This window comes from Antechinus flavipes, chromosome 2 (assembly GCF_016432865.1).
Source record: "Antechinus flavipes isolate AdamAnt ecotype Samford, QLD, Australia chromosome 2, AdamAnt_v2, whole genome shotgun sequence".
NCBI classification, from domain to species: domain Eukaryota; kingdom Metazoa; phylum Chordata; class Mammalia; order Dasyuromorphia; family Dasyuridae; genus Antechinus; species Antechinus flavipes.
In genome coordinates, this window is record NC_067399.1 from 542,708,542 (window position 1) to 542,735,049 (window position 26,508).

General features: G+C 37.0%; 1 protein-coding gene across 1 annotated transcript in view; it reads right to left on the reverse strand.

Moving 5' to 3' along the window:
• The window catches only part of SNX1 (sorting nexin 1), a 52,731-nt gene extending 27,511 nt beyond the window's left edge, over positions 1-25,220 (reverse strand). Inside the window, exons 1-2 of the mRNA XM_051980887.1 lie at positions 24,900-25,220; positions 321-429 (exon numbers count right to left, since the gene is read on the reverse strand). Coding sequence (XP_051836847.1) covers positions 321-429; positions 24,900-25,067 — 277 coding nt within the window. The 5' untranslated portion in view covers positions 25,068-25,220. The remainder of the gene's footprint in view (positions 1-320; positions 430-24,899) is intronic.
• Positions 25,221-26,508: the final 1,288 nt, after the last annotated feature.

A 26,508-nucleotide genomic window follows, 5' to 3' on the forward strand; every position in this document is an offset into this window, starting at 1 on the left:
CTTATTAATCTTCCTGCCTCTAGCCTTTTCCTATCCAACTTATCCTGTACTCCTATCATTTAGCATTTCATATTCTTACATATTGTCCTTACAACATTGTAAGCAATCTGAAAGTATGGAATTTATAAGTTATTGAACTTACAAGTTGTTATGCTCAACAAATAGTGTGGGTCCCAAAATGCTTGGTTCAGTTCTAACTGAGTTGATAAGACTTTTAGGACACCGTGTATTGTTTTAATGTAATTCAAGTCAGAAGTTTGTAGACAAGACAAGACCAAAATAGCTTTCAGTGTAGTAGCCTGAAAAGAGTTCACACTTACCTGCAAAAAGGTCTTGCTGATCCTGATCTAGCTCTTCATGGACTCCATTCTCTTTGGAGTTGCTAGTGATTGGTGGAGGGGATGCTCGCTTCACTGACAGGGATTTACTCTAAAAGTAAAGAAATAGTTTGAGTAAGTATTTCCATTAGGAACAGTACTGATATACTGAGAAGGAAAGATACTCAAATGCTTAACTTTCCCTAGTATCTCTAAGGCTTTTCAGGAGACCAGTTGCATCACCATAAAGATGGCCAAACTTTTTATCTCCAACAAAATAAGCAATTCTTATAAAACAGCCATCACTGTTGCTATATTTGTGGCTCCTAATTTCCTAACACACTCACTTTCCTAAAGTCTACAATCCAACTGTATATACCAATATGATGGCTCTACCTAGAGATCCTTTTCACAAAAATATCCAGATATATTTCTAGAACTTGGCCCATGACCTTTATCCTTTGAAATGCTGATGATGTAAAAAAACCCACAGCATTAAAGCCTAGAATTCAAACTCGAATCCCAATTTACTCTATGGCTTTGGGAAAATTACTGACAGTCTATGAGAGAACACTGTCTCATCTGACTAAGTAGGAATGTTGTAAAGTTTTACATCCAGCACAGTTTCTATATCTTGGCTTCTCTTCCTAGTGGGCACATTTTTATCCATGGTCTTTATTCAAGAGACAAAGTGACTGGGTAGAACAAGGCTGTGGTGTATCCTTAAAATACTTTCAAAGTGAACAAAGCTGTATTGTTTAGATGATGAACAGAGAGCTAGAAATTTTACTTCAAAAGCTGGTAATACTGTGTTACAAGGCTTTGAAGTTAAACAGTTTGAATCACTGAAAAGACTTATTGGGTCATGCATTGTTCAAGATCTCTTTGAAAAAATCTGAGGGAATTTTGTTCTGACAAGTTAGAATGGTCCACTTTTCAGAGAACAACCACTAGATTTTCTATATTTGGGTTAGAAATACCACATCTTTAATATCACTTACTGGGGACAGACAACTGCATTTATTTAACCTTGCACTACTTTTACATGTTCTATGATAATAAAAAAAGGACATTCTAATTACTTAACTGGTGACTGTGACCAACCAATACATACAGAAAATTAAAAATTATATGGCACTTCCCCTCTAGGAGAGACTGTTGTCCAGAAGGACAATAATACTAAGAGAGCAGATAAGGTAGAATAATGGACTTGAGGTCAGGAGACTTGAACACCAATCCTTTTGTCACATGCTAGCTCACAGATTCTGGGAAAAGTCACAATCTTTGATCCTTATCTTTCCCAACCTGTCAAATAGTGATAATACTTAAACTATTTACCTCACAAGGCTGCTATGAGGAAAGTTCTCTGGAAAATCTCTAAGTACTTTATTATGGGTCACTATTATACAAAAAGATAAAAAAGTCATGCAGCAGAACACAGGGAAAAATACCGTAATTAATGACATCTGGAATAAGCTGAAGACTAACCGTATTTTAAAGTAGCAACTGAGGAAGGAAAGATACAGGAAAGAACTAATGATTACATTTTTCATCTAATTCACTGACAATGACTTCTCCACATATACGGTAAAAGGAGTAACTATGGAAAAGAAGTATAGTCCAAGTCACAATTTCATGAGATTTGATTGATACATAGTCCACTATCGCTAGCTTCCAGCTATATAATAAAAGGATAACATAAGATGCATGTATTATCAAGGAATATAGCACAATAAAAACATCACAAAACAGCAATCTGAAAAAGATTTAGAGAAATAATGGAAGTTTTGTGACCAACCTAAAACCTAATTCTTATGACCTCAAATTACTACCTGTTACATTAATAAAACCAGTTTTCCTAGATATATTGTCTAAGTACCAAGGTAAATTTTCAAAGGACAGCCTTAGAAAGTTTAAGGCTAAAAATTTAAAAAAAAAAAATGCAATGTTTAAGCCTTTCTTTGTACTACAGAGGGGGGAAAAAAGCACCAATTACTGAAGTAGGCCATGTCAAATGTGTTAGAAACTATTCTTTTAGCCCTTTTTGGGGGCTTCTTTTTAGGATAGGGACTTTAAAGTATAAAACCAGAAGGGTCTGTGTTTACTCAGGAAACCTGACAAATTACTAAAGAAACAGTCTACTAAAACTGGTCTACTGAAACTGAAGTCTTCAAAGACCATTCCTAAGTGTCTATCTACCGAGTACTAAAAGAGATAGAAAAGGTCCCTCACTCATGGAGCTTACATTCTGGAAGTGGATGCATAAATAATGAAGACCTAAATGCATCAGAAAAAAAGTAAGAAAAAAACAATTGATGGGGTGGGGAGCATAAGAGGAGAAGAAATGGTTGCAGGCGATCCTCTGGGATATATGAGTTTAAGAAAAGCAATTCTTCCTTTATAAAGTTATAACAAGGCTGGACAGACTGATATACTACAACTCCAACATTCTTTTGCCTTGATTTTATCAATTCTATAATTATAATAGGGTTTTTTTTTAATGCTATATGTGACCATTTTGGAATTTAGAACTGGAATGATTAAGGATTTAAAACTGGAAGATATATCATCTAGTCCAATTCACTCACTTTACAAATTAGTAAACAGAATTGAAGAAATAGTGACTCACATTTACAAACTTAGTAAATACCAGTGCTTGAATCCAGATGTTCATGCCAAATCTAGTACCCTACTGTACTGATTCTTCTCTCCCCCTACCCCCATATAACCCATTTACTAAATCAAATGAGCAAATGCTAATGCATGTAACCGTATGCAATTTGGAGTGGGAATGAGAAGAAAGGTTGATTCTGGCTTGTGTTTTCAACAGTATAACTCCCAGATGAAGAGCTCCCTCCCAGAAGAAATCCCTTTATAGAATACAAGTATTCTGTAGCTTACAGTATTGCCTGGGACACTGATGGGTAAAAGATAGTCTAGTGTAACAGATAACATGCATTATTAGTAGGAGAACTTGAATTCAGATGATCCATTATATTAGACTAACTTCCAATCTGGCCATTATACATTAAAATTGCAGATAAAATAGTTAATTCTCATTTCACTGAGAATTGCTCAATAAATAAATCATGAATGTTTAAAGATAGTGCTAAGCCAGTAGAATTTCCTTCTATGGGAAGACTTTTCTGTTCAAGAAAGATGAACATTCATTACAAAAATGTTACTTTTGTGTGTGTGCAGATTAGCTGTTCTTAACCGAGGAGCAACAAGCAAGGGTTGATGAATCACCTGGTAGTACGGTAATATGCAATGGAAAGAATCATAAAAATATAGATTTTTAAGGATAGTGAGAAACTTGAGAAGTCATCCTGTCCAACCCTTTAATTTTACATTTTTTTTAGGATGTTAGCTAAATCAGATTTTAATGAAACTGTATCACTATGGTAATTGGTGTAAAATTGCCAAGGAATAGGAGAGAATAAAAATCAAATAAAAAGAGTCTAGTCAGCCATCAGCCAACAAGAAATCATTAAGCACCTAGTATGAGCCAGGTATTGTATAAAGTGCTAGGGATTCAAAGAGAGGCAAAAACAGGGTCCTTGCCATCAGGGAGGTCATATTCTTAGGGAAGAAGACAACAAGCAAACAATTAAGTACCTAAGATATATACAGAGTAAATTGAGAGAAACTTAAGAGGGAAAAATTTTACATGGTGATACAGGGAAAGATCTCCTGCATAAGGAGGATTTAACGGAGTCCTGAAGGAGGCTAAGGAAGCCTGGAGGTGGAATTAACAAAAGAACACTCCAGGAAAAGGGACAAGTAAAAAGGCAGGCATCCTGGAGATGGAATGCTGCATGCAAGGAATAGCAAAAATGTACCTAGAATGTGAGTAGAAACGGGATAGCCAAATGGTGCAGTGTATAGAGCCCCAGCGCTGGAGTCAGGAGGACCCGAGTTCAAATCCAACCTCAGACACTTAACACTTTGGTTGTGTGACCCTGGGTAAGTCACTTAACCTCGACTGCCTCAACAAAAACAAACAAAAAATAGAGTGAAAAGGTAAGGAGGGACACATTAAAGAAGGTTTTAAATAGCACAGGGATCACCAATGAGGGGAAGTGAGGTTTGTGGCAGTTGAGATGGACTGAAATAGGGAGACACTGAAGGCAGAGAGGTGAAGCAGAAGCCTTCTGAAACAGTTCAGATGGTAGCTGTGTAAATGGAGAAAACAAGATATTTATGTATCAACAATAGAGACAACAAGACCTGGCAACAGAATGGATATGTGGGGTACGTAAGGAGACTAGCAGCCTGGATGAGAATCCTGAAGAGGAAGAGAAGTTGGCAAGGGGGAGGTTTTTGAAGAAAAACTCTCTCTCTGCTTTAGATATGTTGCATTTTACATACTTAAAATCTCTACAGGCCAGCTGCAGACATTCAAAAGGTAGTTGGTGAAGAGAAAACAGAGCTGAGGGCTTGTCACACAGATGAGAACCATCTAGGTAGCCATGATCGGACCGATATGGCGAGTCACCAAGCAGACTGCACAGCAGGAGGGAGAGGCTGAGGATGATGGAGAAGACCCAGCAAAGAGACCCAGGGCAGTCACAACAGAGGGAGAGTCAGGAGAGCACTACGCACAAACCTAGTGAAGAGAATTTGGAAGAGGAAATGGGGACCAAAAGTTGGAAGAAAGATGAGGACTGGAAGGCCATTAGATTTGGAAATGAAGAGATCACAGGCAACTTTTGAGAAAGCAGTTTCAGTTGGAAGAAGCAAGACCATAGAAGAGTTAGAAGCAAAGGAAAGTGGAAAGAGAGGTACCTCATGAACACAGGCAGGAAGGGGAGGAAAGAGAGCCAGGGTCAAGTGCAAACTTCTTAACATAGGGAGAGAGACTAGTTTGGAGACAGAATGGCTAGGAAGAGATTCAAGATTAAAGGGAAAGGAAAAATAAAGCAGAGAGCATGGGAATTAAACAGAAAAGACAGTAGGGGATAGGATAAAGGGTGCAGGAAGGTGAGAGGGAGGAAGAAAAAGATATCAGAGTGATGTGAGATAAGGAAGAGGAAAGGAGAGTTCTCTTGGTTAATGACATCGATTTTGGGGGTAAAGAATAAGTTCCTCAGCTGAGAGGGTGGGAGGACAGTGGGAGGACTAAGAGAATAAAAAGGGTGGAAACAGTCTCTTTGGTAAATAAGATAACAAACTGATGAAGTATAAAAAAGGACTGCCCAGCTATATGAAAGGACCCAGTTGAGATTATGTAAATAAATTGTTAACCCAGTCAACAATTTTGTGATTCTCTCTAACTCCTCTTAGTAGTACATAAATGGGAAAGAGGAAGAGTAAAGAAGCTAATGGGAATAATCAAAGGTTGGGGTCTGTCAAGATATGCCTGACAACAGGTTATGGAAGGGCAAGTTAAAGCAGGATCTCTAAAGTGGGCTCCACAGAGACACAAGGGACTTCAGGGGGTCTAAGAACTTGGATAGGAAAAAAAAATTTACATTTCCACATAAATAGTTTTCGTTGTACTTTATGCACTTAAAAACATTTACCACACTACCAAAGGGGTCCATAACACCAGTAAAGAGTTCCAGGATTAGAGTATAGAAGATAATATAGAGCTGAACTGATTCACCAAAAGGTTGAGACAGGGAAGGAAAGAGAGAAAAACGGTTACTGCAGTGACAATAGTCTATAAAAGAAAGCAAAGTTGGAGGGACTAGGGATAATCTAAGGATGAAGAATTGATTCAAGGGTCATAAGGAATAAAGAAAGATATAAATGGTAAAAGATTATGATCAGATCAAACAATTTTAGAATTTAAGAATATAAAAATTTAACACTTCTGGGTGATGGCAAAAATAAAGCAGAGAGCATGGGAATTAAGTAGATGAGGAAGTAGCAAATTGGACTACATACTGATATGTTGATGTAGCCCAGTATGAAGGTAGGAGTTGCAATGGAGAAAGACTGTGAGCCAGGCAATGACCTCAATGAGGAAGAAAGAACATTCTCCTGTTACACTAAGAATGGAACCTCTAACGAATCACTCACAATCCAAGTATTCACTTGAGCCTTACAGCATTACATTTTGGCTACAGAATGAATACTAATGTCTCCCAAACGATAAGCACCCCAAAAGACCTACTCTATTGAGCCACTTTATAAGAATTTCAAGTTAACCCTTCTCCCATCTTTCCTCTCCTTTGGCTCCTTAGGTCACTGCAAACTAAATGAAATAAAAAACCAACAACAAATACCCCCAAGCTTTTTTATTTTACTATCAGACTTCTTAAATTTTTTGGAAAAAGTGGTTCACACCCTATGTCTTCACTTCTTCAAGTGTTCTCTCTTTAGAGCCCTAGTAATTTGGTTTCTACTTAAGAACATTCCACTCACACTGCTTTCTGAAAATCACTGAAACCTCTCCTAATCATCAAATCCAATGGCTTTATCTAGTCTCAAGCTCTAATTCCTTTGTAGGAGTTAACACCATTTGAATTCTTCCATGTAAAGGATATTCTCTTGGCTCCTGGAACAATCATTCTTTGGTTCTAACTGCAAGTGAAGCTTCCTAAGGTTCTGTTTTTGGACCATCATTACTCTTTAAACTCTGCTGGTAATCTAATCCCCATGACTTCAACTATCACCTCTAATGACTTTGAATACATTCTTCAACAATTTATACAATGACAACAATATTATGAAGAAAAAGAGCTCTGAAAAATTACAATTCCAATCAATGCTATGGTAGGTAAATCATGAGTACAGAGGACTGAATACACAATACCTCACTTTCTGCCAGAAATGATGGAGTAATGAAATGCACTATACACCAAAATTTTTTGGGCATGTCTAATGTGAGAATGTTTTGCTGGAAAATGTGTGGTTTTATGAAGGTTTAATTTTTCATTAAGAAAAAAAAAAACACCTATTGGGGGGGCTGTAGAAATAGATAATAATTGCTTGTAAAAATAAATTAATTAAAAAATTATCTCTAGCCTTGATCTTTTTTCTTGATCTCCAACTCAAATCTCCAAATCCTTGTGGGACAATTCTATCTAGATTTCCTTCTAACACCTCAAACTCAAAAATATCTAAAACTGAATTCATTATCCTTCTCCCTAAATTGTTCTAATGTCATCATTTCTATCAGCAGTCTCACCACTCACCCCATCTCCAATGTTCAAAACCAAAATTTTTTATTTTTTCTTCAATGAAAATCTGCTCTCTCCCTCACACCTCCTTCAACCACTACTGAAAAAGAAAGAAAATTCCTGTATAAACAGGAATAGACATATCTCAGAGATATAGCAGGTTCAATTCTAAATCACTACAATAAAGTGAAAAATCACAGTGCATGTAAAAGTTATATAGATATAATCATATAAAAACACTATGTCTCTTACATAATAGTACAGTAATACAATACAATAGTATTATATCTAAAATAAAAATGGATATACCTTTATTTTAAAAGGCTTTATTGCTAAAAATTGCTAATCATCATCTGAGCAATCAGTGAGTCATAATCTTTTTGCAGATGGAGAGTCTTGCCTCCATGTTGATAGCTGCTGATTGATCAGAGTGATGGTTGCTGAAGACTAGGGTAGCTATGGCAGTTTCCTAAAATAAAAGAACGTTTACCACACTGATTGACTCTCCCTTTTATTTGAACACACAGAAATTTCAATATAGTTTGTGTCTCAGGGAATGAGAAAGCCCAAGGCAGCGGAAAAGATGGAGGAATAGCTGATCAGCAGAGCAGTTAGAATACACATAACATTTATAGATTAAGTTCACTGTCTTACATGGCCACAGTTTGTGGTGCTCCAAAACTATTACAACAGTAACATCACAGATCACCATAACAGATATTATAATATCCTGTCAGTTCTACCCCTACAACAGCTCATATTCATCCTCTCCTTGCTTTTTGTTACAATAATCCTAGCATGAGTTCAGGTAATCACCCACATAGACAATAGCCTTCTAAAGGTTTTGGTTATTCCTTTCTTCTCCAATTCATCTGCTGTTCAGCTCACTTCTCCTTATGCATGTCTCTGATCACATCATTTCTATAGTCAAAAATCTTTAGGGGCTTCTTAATGCCTTCTGAACAAAATTCAAATTTCTTTGTCTAGCACTATCATATTGCCTCCAGCTGTATCTTATATTGCTCTCCATAATGTCTATATTCAAGATAAACTGGCCTGCTCCATTCCTGGAACATGGTTTGTACTCTTTTGCCCAAATGTCTTTGTTCTCTATGTTTACTATGCCTGGAATTTACTCCCTTCTCACCTTAATATATTTCTCTCCATTTATTGAGGCCCTCCCTTTACCAGTGTCATTGCTTTTTTTCCTCTAGTCTCACATTAACATTTTGTTTTTTACTTTTCCACTAACTTTAACACAAAATAGTATCTTTATGTTATATTCTATTAATCAGTCATCAATTAGCATGTGCCAGGTACTGGGCTGAAGGTATAAAAAAAGGTAAAAAACAACTCCTGTACTTGAAGAGATCACAATCAATTGAGGGAGATAACATACAAAGCAAATATGTACAAACAAGTTATATACAAGATAAATAAATAATAATAAACAGAGGGAAGGCTCTAGAATTAAGAAAAAGCTTCCTACGAAAGGTGATAAGTCATAAAAGCAAGTAGGGACTTTATCACATGTAAAGTTTGTATATCCCATAACACCTAACATAATCTATTTTTTCCATCATTCCTAGTTTAAAAAGTAATGCCAAACAGAGTGGGAGGATACAATGTTTTTATTAATGATAATTCAAGCTTGTTAATGGGAAGAACTCCCAAGTCTCAGGGCCTGTCTAGCTAAAAACAGGCCTGAATTATCACAGTAATGTACAAAAGTATTTTATATGATTAAGATCATAGACAACACATAGTATCTAAGTGAAAACGATAATTAATAAAAGCAATCTAAAGAGGATAAAGATGGATTAAAAAAGAAAAACTTGGTATAAAAATTGAGCAATAAATAGTATCAATGTTATACTAATTTAATATTTATATACTGCTCTTGGTGGTTTTCTAGAGGTCTTTGGGGCAGCCTTCTTTTTGATTGAGTAATCACCACAATAATAGCCAGGTGTCAAAGTCCAAAAGTCCAAAAGTCTTTATCGTCTCCTCCTCCTGGTGTTCAGCTAGCTTTCTCATGGCCTTCAGAGGGGACTTGGTTTCAGTGGAGAAGTGCAGGAGGCCAGGGCAGCCCTAGTGCTGATGAAAATGGAATGAATCTCTCTCCTTAGTTCCCAGAGCTTGAGCTCCTGCCTCCAGTCCTCTGTCTTCTCTGGCTCTCACTCTGGCTGAGTTTGTCCCAGCTTATATGCTCTCTTATAATTACATTATCATAGGTGTGAATCTTGTGGAATTATATTAAGTACTAAGTACATGTACTGAACTAGAGAACTATTAAGCACCATGCTAAGTTAGATAACCATTGTCTTTATCAATTCCACTGACTTAACACCTTGTAAGAATCCTTGTTTCAGAGGCCCATAACATAATTACATTAAAAGATAATTTGCCTCATGGTAACAATGTGCTAATTATAAATTCATATCGTATTTGATTATTATACAAGAAAAAAATGTGCTCAGAGTACCTTGCTTAAACAAATTCAAGTAATCAAATAAACAATTACCAATATTTAAAAAAAAAAAAAGCAGTTAAATTTTCAGAAAGTGGTCCTATGTGTACATATTCACAGCTACATCCAAACAGAATGAGAAATTCCTATTCCTAAAACATGGAATGAGAAAATATATTCTGAATATGACAAAATAGGCAGAAGTAGTTCTAAAAGTTCTGCTTTGAAGTCCAATATGCTTAAAATTTATCAGAATGTGAACTTCAGAATGGCTTTGAATCAATTGGTTTAAGTCCTTTATCCTTAAACAAAACTTCAGCAGAATGAAAAGACACCAATTTAAACTATAGCTTTTTGATTCCCTACTTAAAAGGAAAAAACAATTTTTTCTACTCCTTTAAAGAAGTGAGATTTTAGTCTAAAATAGCTACTCTTATTGTTTTTATGAGCCAGAGTTTATTTTTTCATTTTGTTTTTAAGTGAATAAAAATCCATTTTATCTGTAAACATCTACTGAAGGAAAAAGAAAGAAAGCAAAACCAAAATCCTTTTTAACAAATATGCATAGTCAAAAAAACAAATGACTGTACTGTGTGTCAATAATCAATTACTTTTTTCAGTCAATAAAAATCTACTTTGTAAATTAGTCATGTCTAGGAGAAAAAAAAATACATTAGAATCTGTACTCTTGACTCTAACATCATCATTTCATCCTAAATCCTCTGGAATAATGGTTGGTCACTGTATCTATCAGTTAAATCAGTGGTTCTCAAACTTTTGTTCTCAATATCTTCATGTTGTTAAAAAAACTATCGAGATCTGTTCAAAGAGTTTTTGTTCCCATGGGTTATATTTATAGCTATTTACTATATTAGAAATAAAAAACAATTTTGAATTTGTAGACCCTCTGAAAGGGTTTCAGAGACCCCAACAATTCTTTGGACTACACTTTGAGGACCACTGAGTTAAGTCTTTCAAAGTTTATTATCTATAAAATATTACTGTTATTGTATCACCAATTATCCTGGTTTTGCTCAGTTCACTTTGCATCAAGTCATTTAAATCTTTAATATCTGTTCCTGAAACATTCCCCTTCATCATTTCTTATAGCCCAATAGAATTCCATCCTATTCACATGATGTAATTTGTTCAATTATTGCTCAATTTGTGGGCCTCCTCTCTTTGTCCCTATATAAAGAGCTGCCATAAATATTTTTGTACATATGAGTTCTTTTCCTCTTTGATCTCTTTGGGTAATAAAACCTAGTAGAAGTATTGATGGGTCAGAAGATATGCAAAGTTTTACAACTTTGCATGCATAATTTCAAATTGCTGCTGCGATTTACCTGTTGCCACTTTTCAGAACTGCTGGACTAGTTCACAGTATCATCAAGGGAGCATTACTGTACTTGTTCTGTGGGCCAATTATTTTAAAAAGTGGTTCTATTGATAATTCTGTTGGTAAGTTCAAGTACTTATTCTATAAATTAGAGAACAAGCATATCAAGCTACAAAGATAAGTACTCAGATTAGTTGTAATAGATGATCGTGGATCTTTGCATAATATGTAGTCAAAATTATTTTAGATTGGGAAGAAGCCTGAGAAATATTATAATTCAACCTCTTAACTTTATAAGTAAGGAAATTAAAGCCTGGAGGTTACATACTTAATTCTGGGGCAGTTGGGTGACACACTAGATAGAGCACCCGATCTGGAATCCACTCAGGTCTGAGATCCTTACTAGTTATATGAACATAGTTAGGTGACCTAATCTGTTTGCTTTAGTTTTTCTTGGGCTGTGTGGAGACGATCCAATGAGATAATATTTGCAAAGCATGTCAATATGATGCCTGCTAATTATTATCATTATTATTATTATGACTTCACCTAAACTTACAATGTTTATTTAGTTTCTTTAAAATGACTATAAGTGTTACGAAAATACTCTTTCCATTATTACACTAATTTTTTACTCAAAAGACTGAAACTGGATAAAGAAGCATGGATGCAAATTACTGCCCACAGGAATACTTTTGAATCACGTAGGTCCAAAATGACTTCAAAATAACATTCTTCTTCTGATTTCTCAAACTCAATAATTCTGGCAATTCTGGCACTTATAGGGCCTTGGATATGACTCAAATGTCATTTGGTGGTTTGGACATTTTTCACTACATCCAAGATACTTTGCAAGGAAGGACATTTCGAAATTTTCATTTTATAGAATAACAGAATTTTACGGCTGAAAGGAATCTCAGATATAACCTATTCAACCCATATCTGACAGGGATCCCAACTACTATATATGACAAATTGTCATTCAGCCATCAATGAGGGAAGCCCAGTGTCTGCCAGAATGCTCATTTAATCTTTAGACAATTTTAACTATTAGGAAATCTTTCCTAATACCAAGCCTAAGTTTACCTCTTCATAGCTTCTACTCATTATTCCTAGTTCTGTCCTTTGGGGCATCATTGCCTTCCAAAGATAATTATTAAGTTCCATTGAGTTCTCTTTTCTTCAACCAGTCAGCACGCATTTTATTAAGGTCTTACTATGTGTCAGAAACTTTGGTAAGCAGTGGAGATAAAAAAAACAGTCCCTGATCATAAGGAGCTTGAAGACTGATGGGGGAGACAACATGAAAACAATAATCAGTCCTCAATATCTGCACATTTTCACAACTTCAAGCACTCAAGCATGATTTTATTAATAACTTCACTTTCACTTTTGCTCTGCAAAACATGTATATTTGGCTATTTTCAAATGAGAGGCTCAAGGGACGCAAATCTGTAGACAGCAGGTCTGTCCTTGGACTGGTCCTCCCCATTGCTGTCAAGAGCTCTCTGGAAATCTGAAGTGTTTTCCAACAAGAGCAACTCAAGCATCCATAATCCGTGGGTAGGCTGAGCCAACATAACAAAAATGACAATTCCGCCTAAATTAATCTATTTATTCAGCGAAAGGCCAATTAACTACCAAAAAACTACTTTATAGGGCTAGAAAAAAAATCATTTAGAAGTACAGGAAGTCAAAAATATCAAGGGAATCAATGCAAAAAGGGCAGGTAGCCTAGCCATACCAGAACTCAAACAATTATGAAGTGATAATCATCAAAACTTATCTGGTACTAAGAAGAGTGGTAATTAGATACATAAAACATTGTAGTGAACAATTATAGTTTAACGTTTGATAAATCTAAGCTTTTGGGGCAAAAACTCATTATTTGACAAAAGCTACTGGGAAAACTAGAAAACATTATGGCAAAAACTAGGTCTCATAACTACACTTCAAGATAAGGTCAAAATGGCTACATGATTTAGACATTAAAAAGTACTATCATAAGCAAATTGACAGGGCATGAAATAGTTTACCTGTCAAAATCTATGGATAAAAGAATATACAACTAAATAAAATCTATAGAGCATTATGAAATGTAAAGTAGACAGTTTTGATTATATAAAATTTAAGTTTTTCACAGACAAAACCAATTCAAATAAAATTAGAAGGAAAGCAAAAAACCCATAGGTAAATTTTACAGGCAATACCTCTATTAAAGACTTTATTTCTCAAATATATAGAGAACTAAGTCAGATTTATAAGAATGAAAGTCATTTCCCCAAAAACAAATGATCAAAAAATACGAAGAGACAGTTTTTAGATAAAGAAATGATCTCTAGTCATATGGGAAAAAAATGCTGTAAATAAATCACTATGGATTGGAGAAATACAAATTAAAATAACTGTGAAGATAACTGTATAAATATGTATACATATATTGGATCTAACATGTATTTTAACTTTTTAACATGTATTGGACTACTTGCCAGCTAGGGGAGAGAGTGGGGGAAAAGGGGAAAATTTGGAACAAAAGGTTATGCAAGGGTCAATGTTGGAAAAATTACCCATGCATATACTTTGTAAATAAAAAGCTTTAATAATAATAATAATAATAATAAAAGTGTATCATGGGGCAAATATAACTTGTTTTTGAACCTTATGTAGGCCAATAGGAATATAAAATTTTTTTAAAGCTGATATAAGAAATCGGAGCAAATATTAATCCAGTATCTTAATCTGCCTTATAAAATGAAAAAAAAAAAACCAATATGCTATGTGCAATGAAACAAATAATACAATAATCTCTTGCCCTAAGTCACTATGTATTTTTGTCTGTTTTTGTATCCTTAGGATTCAACACAGTGTGTGTGGTCCAATATAAATGCTTATTAAATACCTTTTGATTGAAAACAAACAAACAACAATGTGAGATCCCACTTTACACCCATCAGATTGGCTAATAAGTTTTGATGTAGAAGGTAGGATTTTAGTTGTAACTTAAAAGAAGTTGGGACAACTAGAAATGATGGGACATAGTGGAAATGATATGAGAAATAATAAAGTATCAAAATTGATGCACAGGTTGCAAGCCTGGGGCAATGGGAGATAGTGGTACCCTATACAGTGATAAGGAAGTATGGAGGAAGAGAGAATTTAGAGGGAAAAACAATAAATTCAGTTTTGAATATGTGTAAGTTTAAAATGTCTATGACACACCCTATCTGAGATGTCTAATAGCCAGCTTAAAGATGCTGATCTGGGAGTTAGGAGAGAGTAAGGTTAGATAAGCAGCTCTCAGAATAAGTGAGAGGGAAAAAGGTAGAAGCACCAACTGCCAATGACATTCTCAAGGAGTTCAGCTACAAAGGAAGGAGTGGGGAATAATGGCCAGCAAGGATGGATGAATCAAGTTTTTTTTTTTTTTTTTTTTTTTAAGGCAGGAGACATGGAGAGAATGAACTTTTGTGAGAAAATGGAAATAATCAAGGGGGCAGTTGGTTAGAGAAAAATGAGATGGAAAGCATCTCTTGTGTTTGTGGAGGAATTTGCCTGGGCAAGGAGAAGGGTTTCAAGGAATGCCCATCTGTACCATAGGCACATTCCCCTCCATACCGCCTCCCCTCAAGAGTTCAGCAGACCCTATTACTGCAGAGTGCAAGGACAACTTTTTAAATCAGTGAGTTGATCCTGTCAGAGCCCCAGAGGCTACCTCCCAAATGAGTAGAGGACAGTCACAGATTTTTAAAATGAAAACTGGTTGATTTTGGCAAGGGATACTCTTTTAACAAATTTACTTTTTAAGATGGGGTAAAAATATCTTCATACATTATATTTCTTCAATAGTTACGTGAAGAATAGATGACAAACATATATTTGATTGCTTGCCATCTTGGGGATGGGAGTGGGGGGAAAAAGGGAAAATCTGAAACACAAGGCTATGCAAGGATCAATGTTGAAAAATTATCCATGCATATGTTTTGAAAATAAAAAGCTTTAAAATAAAAATAAAAAAATAAATGACATTAATTTAAAATTCAAAATCCCTAGAGATTGAGAATCATCAAAAACTGATCGTGTTTATATACTTCATAAATTCAGAAAGCACTTTATATAAGCTCTCATTTAATCTTCAAAAAATTACTTTGAATAGGTAGGTCAGGAAACAGCACCATTTTTATAAACAAGGGAAACCCAGGCTGAGGAAGATAAAGCAGCTTCTTCAAACCTATAACTAAAAAGTAAAAACACTGACAATTGAATTCAGGTATTCCGGCTTGAAATCCAGTGTACTTTCTCCTCAACTCCAGCTGCCCTTCAATAGGATCTGGATAGACTTATTATGAGTTTGTGAATGTGATTAAATAATCAAAATGTTGCCTTCTATTGTGATTAAAAGGACTTAACAGGTAGTAGGAAAAGGAGGAAGATTTGAATATAAGATAAATATGAAGGGGAAAATATTACCCAAACTCCTGTTTCCCATGCTTTTGCAAGCCCTGTCTCCTATTCCTAGAATACACTACCTTTTTTCAACTTGTGCCTTATACAGTGCCTGAAGAATAGCAGCCACTTAATATGGTCTTGACAAATGATGACAAATGGCTAAGATGGATCACTATGGTTAATTTTCTTTTTAAAATAATACTACTGAAACTTGTAATTACAAGTAATTTAAAGAACTACAGTAGCACCTTTTCAAACTGTAAGATTGCAGGGTCTCAAATTAAATGACTATATAAAAATAACCCCAACCAGAGTTACATGAAGGTTAAAATACTGTTGTGAGAAATACATATTCTCAACAAAACCAGAAAAAAACTCGAACTCAATTAAAATCTGCAATGAAAATAGAATGCTGCCCTAATATGATTGTTTGCTTTACTAAGAAAAAAGCATTTCCAGAAAAAAAAAAAAATTTAGTCTGAAGACGTGCTTCTGATCACAAACCCAAATGTACAACCAGCTTCTCATGCCTTATTTATGCCCAGATGATTTAAGCCTGGGAGAAAAACAACAATAACAACAACAGAGTACTAAAGAAGAAAAATGTTTTGAGTCCAGTATCTTTTCTCAACACAGCCACAGTGGTAGTTATCTGAGATGCACTAAAATTGAACAACATAGGAACAGAGCTAGTCTTTATATAGTCACAGTAAACGTGCCAGATCCTGATCTAGTCTCTGAAAATACATATCTATAATTTGTGTCCAATAGGCTACTACCATCACTCATTTTTACAGGGAGGCAGTGTAGGACTTTAAATAGAACATTGGCTGTGGGATCAGAAGACCTGGATTTAAAGTCTACCTCTAACACTCAGCATCTATGCAACTGCAGGCAATTTACTTACCATCTTGGAACCTCAGTTTCTTCATCTGTAAAATGAAGGGTTGGTTCCTTCTAGCCCTACATCTGTGACCCTATGAACTATATACAAAGTGCTTTCTAATACACAATTTGCATCTGTTGTTTAGCGATCTTGTTGTTCCTAGGTAAGAAGCGGGGGAAAAAAATGCAATGAAGTAACTTGCTATATAGAACGTAAGATGGTGGCAAAATCTCTCAAAGTAATGAACTTAAATGAAGAATAGTATATTTTTGGACAATGTCGATGTGGAAATTTGTTTTGCCTGACTATGCATATCGGTTATACTTTTTTGTTTTTCTTCTTTTTTAATGTTCAATGGGAGGCAGGTGTGTGGGAAAAGGAGGAAGGAAAAAAAAGCTTATTGGAAAAAACAACAAAATTAATTTTTAAACAGATGGTGGAGGCAGAACCAAGATGGCAGAATAAAATCAGGGCCTTGCCAGAACTCTACTCCAAACTCTTCCAAAAAATTTTAAATTATAACTCTAAACAAATTCTAGAGGAGTGAAACAATTTTCCAGCCCAGGGCAACTTGGAAAAGGTCTGTTGCACTAGGGTGGGAACGCAGCACAGCCCCCACCTCAGCACAACCAGGAGCAGGCCTTAGATCTGAATCAATGGCAGCAGTGGCAGTTTCTAGCCCAAGGGATTATTGGCCAACAGGTCACAGGGAAATTTATAGAGAGCCCTGTGATGGCCTCAGGGCCAGGCATCTTTTGTCCATACTTGGATCTGGGTTGCAGCTTGGGTCTAGCACAGCAGAGTTTTGTTTTGTTTTTTCCCTTTTTTTTTTTTTTTTGGGGGGGGGGAGAAGAGCTATTGGTCACAGTTTATTGTTCCAGTATTGAAAAAATTGATTGTGGGATTTCATAAACCAGTGTATAGAACAGAAAAGTTCTCTCTAGATCTTTCTTTCTTTTTTTTTTATCATAATGAATACAAAGGTATTCATTCAGTTAAATCCAGTAGTTTTTAAACTCTCTCTCTTGAATCTTTTTCCCCCCCAAGTCATTTTTTTCCAATGAGATATTTCACTTATTCTTCTATTTTTTTCATTCTTTTGATTTTGTTTTTTTCTTGAAGTTTCATAAATTCATTAGCTTCCACTTTCTTCAGTCACCTTGAAAAAGCCAAAAAAAATTCAAGACCCCAAAAAACAGCCACACACAAAAATCTGAAGCTTGAGACGGTACCCCTTCCACTTAGGAAGCAGTCCAATTTTAGTACAGCGTTAAAAGTCAAGTAATATGCTGGAAAATGAGCAAAAAAATGTCCTGGCCCCAGAAAGTTACTATAGGAACAAGAAGATCAAAACACAAACTAAGAAAACAACAAAGTCAAAATTCCTCCATTCAAAGTCTCAAAGAAAAATATGAATTGGTCTCAGCCCATAGAAGAGTTCAAAAGGGATTTTAAAAATTAGTGAGAAAGTCAAAGAAAAAACTAGAGAGAGAAATAAGAGTGATGCAAAAGAAAATCATGAAAAAAAAAAGAGTCAATGACTTGGTAAAAGAAGACCCAAAAAAAAATTTGAAGAAAATAAGACCTTAAAAAACAGAGTAGGCCAAATGGTAAAAGAGGCACAAAAATCCAATGAAGTTAGAATGGCTTGAAAAGCAGAATTGGCCAAATGGAAAAAGTATACAAAAATTAACTAACTCCTTAAAAAAATAGAATTGGCCAAATGGAAAAGGAGGTACAAAAGCTCACTGAAGAAAATAATTCCTTAAAAGTTAGAATTGGGCAAATGGAAACTAATGAATTTATGAGACCTCAAGAAACAAACAAAATCAAAAGAATGAAAAAAATAGAAGAATAAGTGAAATATCTCATTGGAAAAACAAATGATTTGAAAAAAAATTCAGGAGAGATAGTTTAAGAATTACTGGACTTACCTGAATATCTTTGTATTCATTATGATTAAAAAAGAAAAGAAAATAGACATCATCTTTCAAGAAATAAGCAGGGAAAACTGTCCTGATATTCCAGAACCAGGTAGTAAAATAGAAATAGAAAATAGATACTGAAATTGAAAAAAATCCACCAACCACTTTCTAAAAGAGATCCCCAAATGAAAATGCCCAGAAGTATTGTAGCTAAATTCCAGGACTTTTATATCAAGGAAAAAATACCACAAGCAGCCAAAAACAATTCAAGTATAGTGGAGCCACAGTCTGAATAACACAATATTTATCAGAACATTTTACATAGTGAGAATAATATTATATGATGATCTATTACAAATAATTTAGCAATTATCAGCAATATGACGATCCAAAACAATTCTATAGGATGAAAAGTGCTATCTCCAGAGAAAGAACTGATAAGAGGGTTTGAGTGTAGATCAAAAATACTTTTTCTTTACTAATCTTTCTTTCTTTCTTTTTTTTTTTTTTGGGGGGGGGGTAGGGGTTGAGATCTTTTTATTTCATAGAATGATTTACATGGAAATGTGTTTTGGATGAAGTTATGGTAGTGTTCTATCTAGAGAACCACAAAATAATGATAAACAAAAGACATAGTTATTTGCTGATAGTCTTCATTAGATTTCAAATTCCTCAAGAGAAGGGTCGATCCGTCACCTTTCTTTGTAATCCCAACATAATGTCTGGCACAAAGTACATTTAATAAAGGTTTAAGACCATGACTGCCTGGGTAATGAACGAGTTGGAGTGAGATCTTTCATGACAGTTGTGAAAATCGAGCAAGACTTCACCAACAACAGAGTTGGTATAGGCCTGAATCAACACCCACTGGGACACCTACTTTCTCTTCTTGCTATTCTTCCATGACATCATTGGCTTTCTATCTCAACCTAAACTAAATATGGGCAGCTATGCTCTTATTGGCCAAAGTTCAATTTCTTGGGTAGTTTCCCTTTAAGAATATAAGATCCTCAGCCAAGTTCGATGAGGGTCAGTGGCCAGAGGGGATTTTGTGTTAAGAACTATTTCATCTGCTCTTCGGTCTCTAAAGTGTTTCCTCCCTTGGATTGCTTGCTCAGACTGGAGTGATGCCTGTTTCTTGGAGAACTTAGAATAAACCTTTGTCTTGCTCCTAGAGAGATCATCAGATTTTTTTTTTTAATTATAAAGTGATCACTCACCTCTGTGAGCCACACAGTAAGGTGTATATATACCTTTTAGAGTGTGAGTGTGTGTGTGTGTGTGTGTGTGTGTGTGTGTGTACATACACGCTTCTGTAAAGATGGGAAGAAGGGGTTTTCTTATATAATTCTTCCTCTTTGGGATCAGGTTTGGTCATAATTTCATAGCTTTCATTTGTTGTGTTGTTATTTCCATTTACACCATGGTAATCATGTATACTGTTTCCTGGATATGTCTATTTCATTTCGTATCAGTTTATCTAAGTCTTCCTTCTTTGTATTCATAATGGCCACCATTTCTTCAGCACAGTGATATTACATATACTACAATTACTGAGTCACTAAAATGATGGATACCTGCTTTGTTTCTAGTTCTTTGCTACTATAAAAAAGGAAGCTATAAATATTTTGGTACAGATGGGACCCTTTTTTAATATTAACCTCCTTGGGATATACACCAATGTTGGAAATTTGCAGGTCAAAAGCTATTGCATTTTTGTGACTTCCTTTAATAACTATAAATTTCTTTCTAGAATGGATGGACTGACAACTCCACTATGACCATATTTCTACAATCCCCCCAACCCTATTTCCTAAATGTGGTGATTAATACCAACAACTGCTGCATCAATGGAATGGAAATGGCATATATACTGATTGTATGAAAATTCTACAAGCTTGAGCTGCATTATTTTTTATCAACTCACCTTTCTAATACTTAGCCTAACCGAGATATGCCTACTAACTAAAAAAATAACCAAACAAACTTAACATAGATAAATTTGTTTAAGGTGAATCCAATTCAACCAACACTTATTAAGTACCTACTATAAAATAAGACAGAAAGAGAAAAGAAATGTACATAAATACATGGCAAAATGTAATAAATGCAAAGGAAAGGTAGGAATAAAATTATTTGAGAACTTTGAGAAGAGATCATTTTCAAATGGGGAGAGGATAGGTAAAAATTAAATCCAGGCCTGGAAGAAGGGAATTTTAATAGAATGATTATAGCAGATTCATTCCAAGCAGGAGGGATAACATAAATAAAAAGATGGACTAAAAAATCAAAAGAACAACAAAGAAGGAGAGAACAAATGGCAGTGGGTAGTTAGTCTAGTTTGTAGTTTCCAGTAAAGCTGGAATGCCAGACTGGAGCCAAATCATGAAAGGTCTTTAATGCCTCAATATTATGCTTTTTGAGTAGGGTATCAGATGGCTTAATTAGAAATATTGCTCAAAGAACAGTGTGAAGGATAGGCTATAGAGAGAAGCAGGATAATTTATAATAATCCAGGTAAAGAGTTAACAAAAATTTAGGTTGGTTGCAGTGAGGAGACATTTTCAAGGTCTTGAAAATTCAAGAGGCATGGTCATTGACAGAAAATAGGGTTGTTTAGGAGAAAGAAAAATCGAGGAAGAATCTAAAGAACACCACACAGTACAGTGGAAAGAATACTGGATTTGGAGTTAGGGAATCTAGGACTGAATCCCAATTTGGGGACATTCTCCCTTTATGATCTTGGGGGTGGGAAGTTATTATATCCTCTCTAGGTCTTAATCCCTAACAGAAGAATCCTGGACTAGATGACTTTAAGGTCCTTTCCAACTCCAGATCTCTGATCCTATACAAAAAAATTATCAGAAGCAGCAATAGAAGATAAAATAGTTTGGTTTGGGATAGCAAAGTGGTAGTTTCCAAATGCCTCCAGGGGACAATAAAAGACTGGAGTAGAGATAAAAACAAGGAGGTGCCTAAAGATAATAACTGAAGGGCAGTTGGAGGACATCAGCAAATACATTCTAGGAGTATACAGTAGAGGAGGCAGAAAAGTGAGAAGGGTAGGAGAACCTCCAGAGTACAACAGTGTCTTGGGGAATTCCTGGGAGAACAGTATCAAGAAGAAAATGGTGAATGTCAAAAAGAGACCAAGCTTGAGGACAGATAAGAGGCCACTGGATTAGGTTTGGCTAAAGGGGCCACAGAGGACTCCAAAGAGAGCAGTTTCGGATGGTAAAGAGAAATCAGGCTGAAAATGACTGAAGATTGGAAGTGAAAAGGAGGAAACTACAGGAAGTAATAGTGAACAAATGCTCTGGAATCAAAAGAGAATCTAGGCTCAAATCTATTTAGGACTCAAGTTTCCTCATGGTTAACTTTTCTGGTGTAATGGACCTTTTTAGCATGGGGGAAGTCTATCAACTACTTCATAGCATTTTAAATGAGCACAATAAAATAGGATACAGTTATAAAAATGTTACATATACTCAAGTTCATGGTCCTCTGAAATCTATCCATAGACTCCTTAGGGAGTTAAAAAAGAGCCTCTGATCTAGTCCCTTCCATTTCTATAACCCAGAAAAAATGTCTTAAGATAGAGGTGTCACACAAGACCATTCCAGAATGCGGCTCAAACCACATTAAATTATAATTGGAAATATTTGACAAAATAAATAAAAATTAATGTTTATTTTTGGTTTTCTAAGTCAATGTGTGGGCTGCAGGGCTCCATTTCAAATGAGTTTGACACCACTGTCTTAAGAGAGTAGAGGCAAAAGAGTAGGGTTTTTTAAGGAGAGAAGAGCATATAGCTAAATATTCCTAAATTCCTAAATTTAGATCAGAATATTAAACACATGGAATATAATTTCTCCCCCAGAAACATCAAAAGTTAATTTGGAGGCAAAAAAAAAAAAAATTCCTCCTAAAGCTAACCCTTAGTAATTTAGCCTGTTTTTTTAGTTTCTGTGTACTTCACATTCAACATCAAAATTAGAAAGAATGAAAGCTAATCAATTCAGACAAGACATGTTGAATATGAGGAAGTGGTAAGAAGCTTGAATTAGAAATGTGGTTTATTAGCTAAGTTTGTGATGCCAGCATCATAGAACATTCATGAACACATAAGATATGTGAAGTTTTCTACAGAATTCACCACTGTGCTGAAAAAAGTCTGGGAACTAATTAAACAAAGAACACAGAAGTTCCACAATCTCTTGCCTTCACATGGGTACCATTTGTACTTACAGGCTTTCCATAACTCAAGTAATTAGGATTAGGTATCATCAGTCAATAAAAACTTATTAAATGCCTACTATGTGACCACCAGGCACCGTGTTATGTACATGCTGGGGATACAAAGAGGCAAAAGTTGCTGCTCCAAAGGAGTTCATAATCTTATGAAGGAGACAATATCCAAACAAACTATATACAAGTTAAATAGGTCATGATTAGCAGTGAGAAGGCACTAAAATTAAGAGGGGTTGGGGAAAGCTTCTTATAAAAGGCAGACTTGTAGTTGGCACTTAAAGGAAGCCAGGAAGCAGATAAGGTGGTGGCTTCCTACAAATTAAAACTGAAGTAGAAAATGACTTGTAGGTGGCATTTTAGTTACCTTAGCAACTCATTTCCCCTGAATCAAAGTTCTAAATAAATTTAGTTAAGCTCTCTGTGGTAGAATAAGGTCATCACAACGCCCCCAGTTCTAGTCTGAGATTAGCCCAAGGATTGTTGCCATCTGTCAAGAGACAGCTAACATGGTACCTTGGTGTCTCTGTTAAGTGGTCTAGTTTGGCCTGTGTAATCATGGTTCCTATGTAATAGAGGTTCCACTTAGAGTAGAGGCCCAAACTAGAAGATTCCTCTAGATCTAGGGTACTTTTGTAAAAGAGTATGGAAAATGTTAACTGGATAAATTCCATTGGTTTATTGCCAAACTGCCTCAATTTTTCAAGCATACAACGCTTCAAATCATTAATATGCTGCCTTTGGAAGATTTTCCTTTCCCACATGTCTCTGGGAGAATAAAAATAAATTTATCTTTAAAACTTTCATACAAGCCAAGTTTAAAAATCATAAAGAAAAATATTATTGATGAGGGTATATGTTTTAGGAAACCTAACTTCCTGGTTACTAAATACTGGGAAGGCTCCAAATATTATTAGGTATTTTTTGTAAGAAGAATTACACCGATTATAAGTCTGAACAAAAATGAAGACAGGATAGGACTGAGACTTTTGCTAACACTTCAGTAATCTACATCCATTCATCCAACAAAAATGTATTTATTAAGTTCTTTCTGTGTAAGAGGGATTGTGTTAGGTATTACAGGAAACATGTCAAGACACAGATGCTGGTTTCAGAGGGCTGTCTACTATGGAACATCACACCATCCCAACCTATGAACTCCATTTCTGTTCCACATCATGTTTCTAATCTCTATGCCTACCTCTCGAAGTGTAATGCATAAGCAACAGTAATATTGCAGAGAGAACCCAGCCTACTGGATAGAGGGCAAGCTTCAAAGCCAGGAGGCATTGAGTTCCAGTCCCGTATTTGACACTCAGAGGCTGTAGGAGCCCGGGCAAGTCACTGAACCCCTCCCCATACTTAGCTACTGTGCCTCGGCTGCCCCCCTCCTCAACTCTAAGGGGGCCCTTCTCCCCCTGTTTCTTTCGCAGGACCTCGTTTGGGGAAGAGCCCACACCAGTGGTTATTCTCCAGTTAGCCATCACGTTCCCACTGGGGTACCTCCCCGTTCCCCACTTTTCAGATCCCCTTTTATGTGCCGTCTTTTCCCATTAGTAAACGTTTGTTGACTATCAAGACTTCACCTCTCAGAACTCTAAAGAGTATTCAGTGGCACCCAGCAAGTGCTTAATAAATGCTTGTTGACTAACTCTCAGACTTCACCTGGCAGGGCTCTAAGTAATTCTCTAAATAGCACATCCAAGGATAGAGGGTGTTTCCACACGGGGAATCCCAAATAAAACCCAGATCCGGTTCCGTCCCAAGCAAGAACTCGGCTTCTCAATGCCCCTCCCCCACTCGATTTTAGGAAAGGGTTAAAAAAGACCAGGCAGAAGGAGGGAGAGAAGTGGCCCAGCTGCTCCCGGTGCTCGGCCCCCGCTAGCCTCTCCTCTGGCCTCGAACCGGAGACAACTTTGGACATCCCCTACAAAGTTGCGGCTCCTCCGAGGGGTCCGGCGCCTGCCCCCAGAGCCTGCAAGGCTAGTCCAAAGGGCTCTCGCATCCCGCTTCCGGGAGGGGCGGGGCCGGGCCTCTGGGGACCCCAGGGAGGCCTCGGGTTCCCTCCGCTCGACCCCGACCCCTCCCCTGCCTCAGCCCGGGAACTACGGCCAGGCCCCGCAGGCCCCGTGACTCACGGCGGCGCCCAGGAAGATGTCCTCGCCCTCGGCGTCGCTGTCCCCGGCCTCGAGCTCCGAACCGCCTCCGCCGGCCGCCCCCTCGGGCCCCGGGGGCTCCGGAATCGGGAAGGGTGGGGGGAGACGCTCCGAGGCACTACAGCCGCCGCCGCCGCCGCCCGACGCCATCTTCCTGCACCGGCGGCGGAAGCCACAACAACTTTATGGAGGAAGCCCCGGGAGCAGTAGCGAATGCCCGCTCCGGAGTGGAGGGAGAGCGAGGCAAGGACCCCGGCACGAACCGCCGAGCCTGGCGGAGGGGCGGGCGGCCAGGGAGGAGCCCAGAGCCTGGGGGCGTGGCCTGACCCGGAGGGGCGTGCCCTAACCAAGGAGGCGGGGCCTGCGGCCTCTGTAGCTCGGGGCACTGAAACGGGACTTGGGCGGGAGATTCATGTCCTCTAAGTTGGGTGGGGAGGTCAGAGTCACGAATTAGAAACTGAGTTTGTAGTATAAGCGGCTTTGCAGAAGCTAGGATTCGCTCGAGTCAATAAACCTTTATTAAGTCATACTATTGCCAGGTATGATGCTGAAGATACAAAAAGAGGCAAAAAACTATCCCTGCCTTTAAGGAGCTCAAAATCTAATGGAGGGAGACAACATACAAACTATATGTACAAACAAGCTATATAGAGAGTAAATGGAATAATTCACAGAGGGAAGGCACTACAATTAAGATTCGGTCAATAAACATTTATTAAACGTCTGGTATTTGCGAGGAAGTGCCGCTTTAAAGTGCAGCATAAAGTAGACTTTTAATCCGTAGTGGTGTCGAGTTCTGATGCACTCTTCGGAATCCCATTTGGGATCTTCTTGACAAAGATACTGGAATGGTTTGTGGTTTTCTTGTCCAGCTCACTTTACAGATGAGGAAACTGAGGCAGAGGGGTTGAGTGACTTGCCCAGTGTCACAGAACTAGGAAGTATTTGAAGCAGGATCTGCATTCACGAAGATGAGTCTCAGCATGCAAACAGAAATGTGCAAACAGATGTGTAAGGTATACAGGATAAATAGGACATAATTAACAGACAGAAGAGATTAGATTTAAGAATTGGGAAAAGTTTCCCATTTGCTGACACTATTAAGACCCCAGAGAAGGGCAGAGCTTCTTTGTAGAGAAGCGCCAACATCCCTATAACTGCAAGCAGACGTATGGGGGAAGTTTGTGGGGGCGTGATGTCACTGGATCTTGTCTCAAGGAAAAAGTGGGGGAAGCGGAAAAAGGAACCAAAACTGCTGCAAGCCTTTATCAAATCAAGTTAGTAAACTCTAAGTTCCATGAGGGCTTATATTTTCAGAAACGGAAGGGATCTTGGAGAACATCTAGCCTAGTCTAACTGCATTATTTTGTAGACGAGGAAACTGAATCACAAAAGAATTCATTGCACAAGTTCGTGTAACTAGTTAATGGAGGCAGCTAAGTGGCACAGTAGCTTAAATTTGGGGCTTGAAATGAGGAAGACCTGAGTTCATATGAAACTTCAGACTAACTGTATGAGTCCAGGGGAATCGGTTATGTTTCCTGATCTGTAAAAAGTTTTTGTAATAGCACCTACTGTGCTGTTGTGAGGA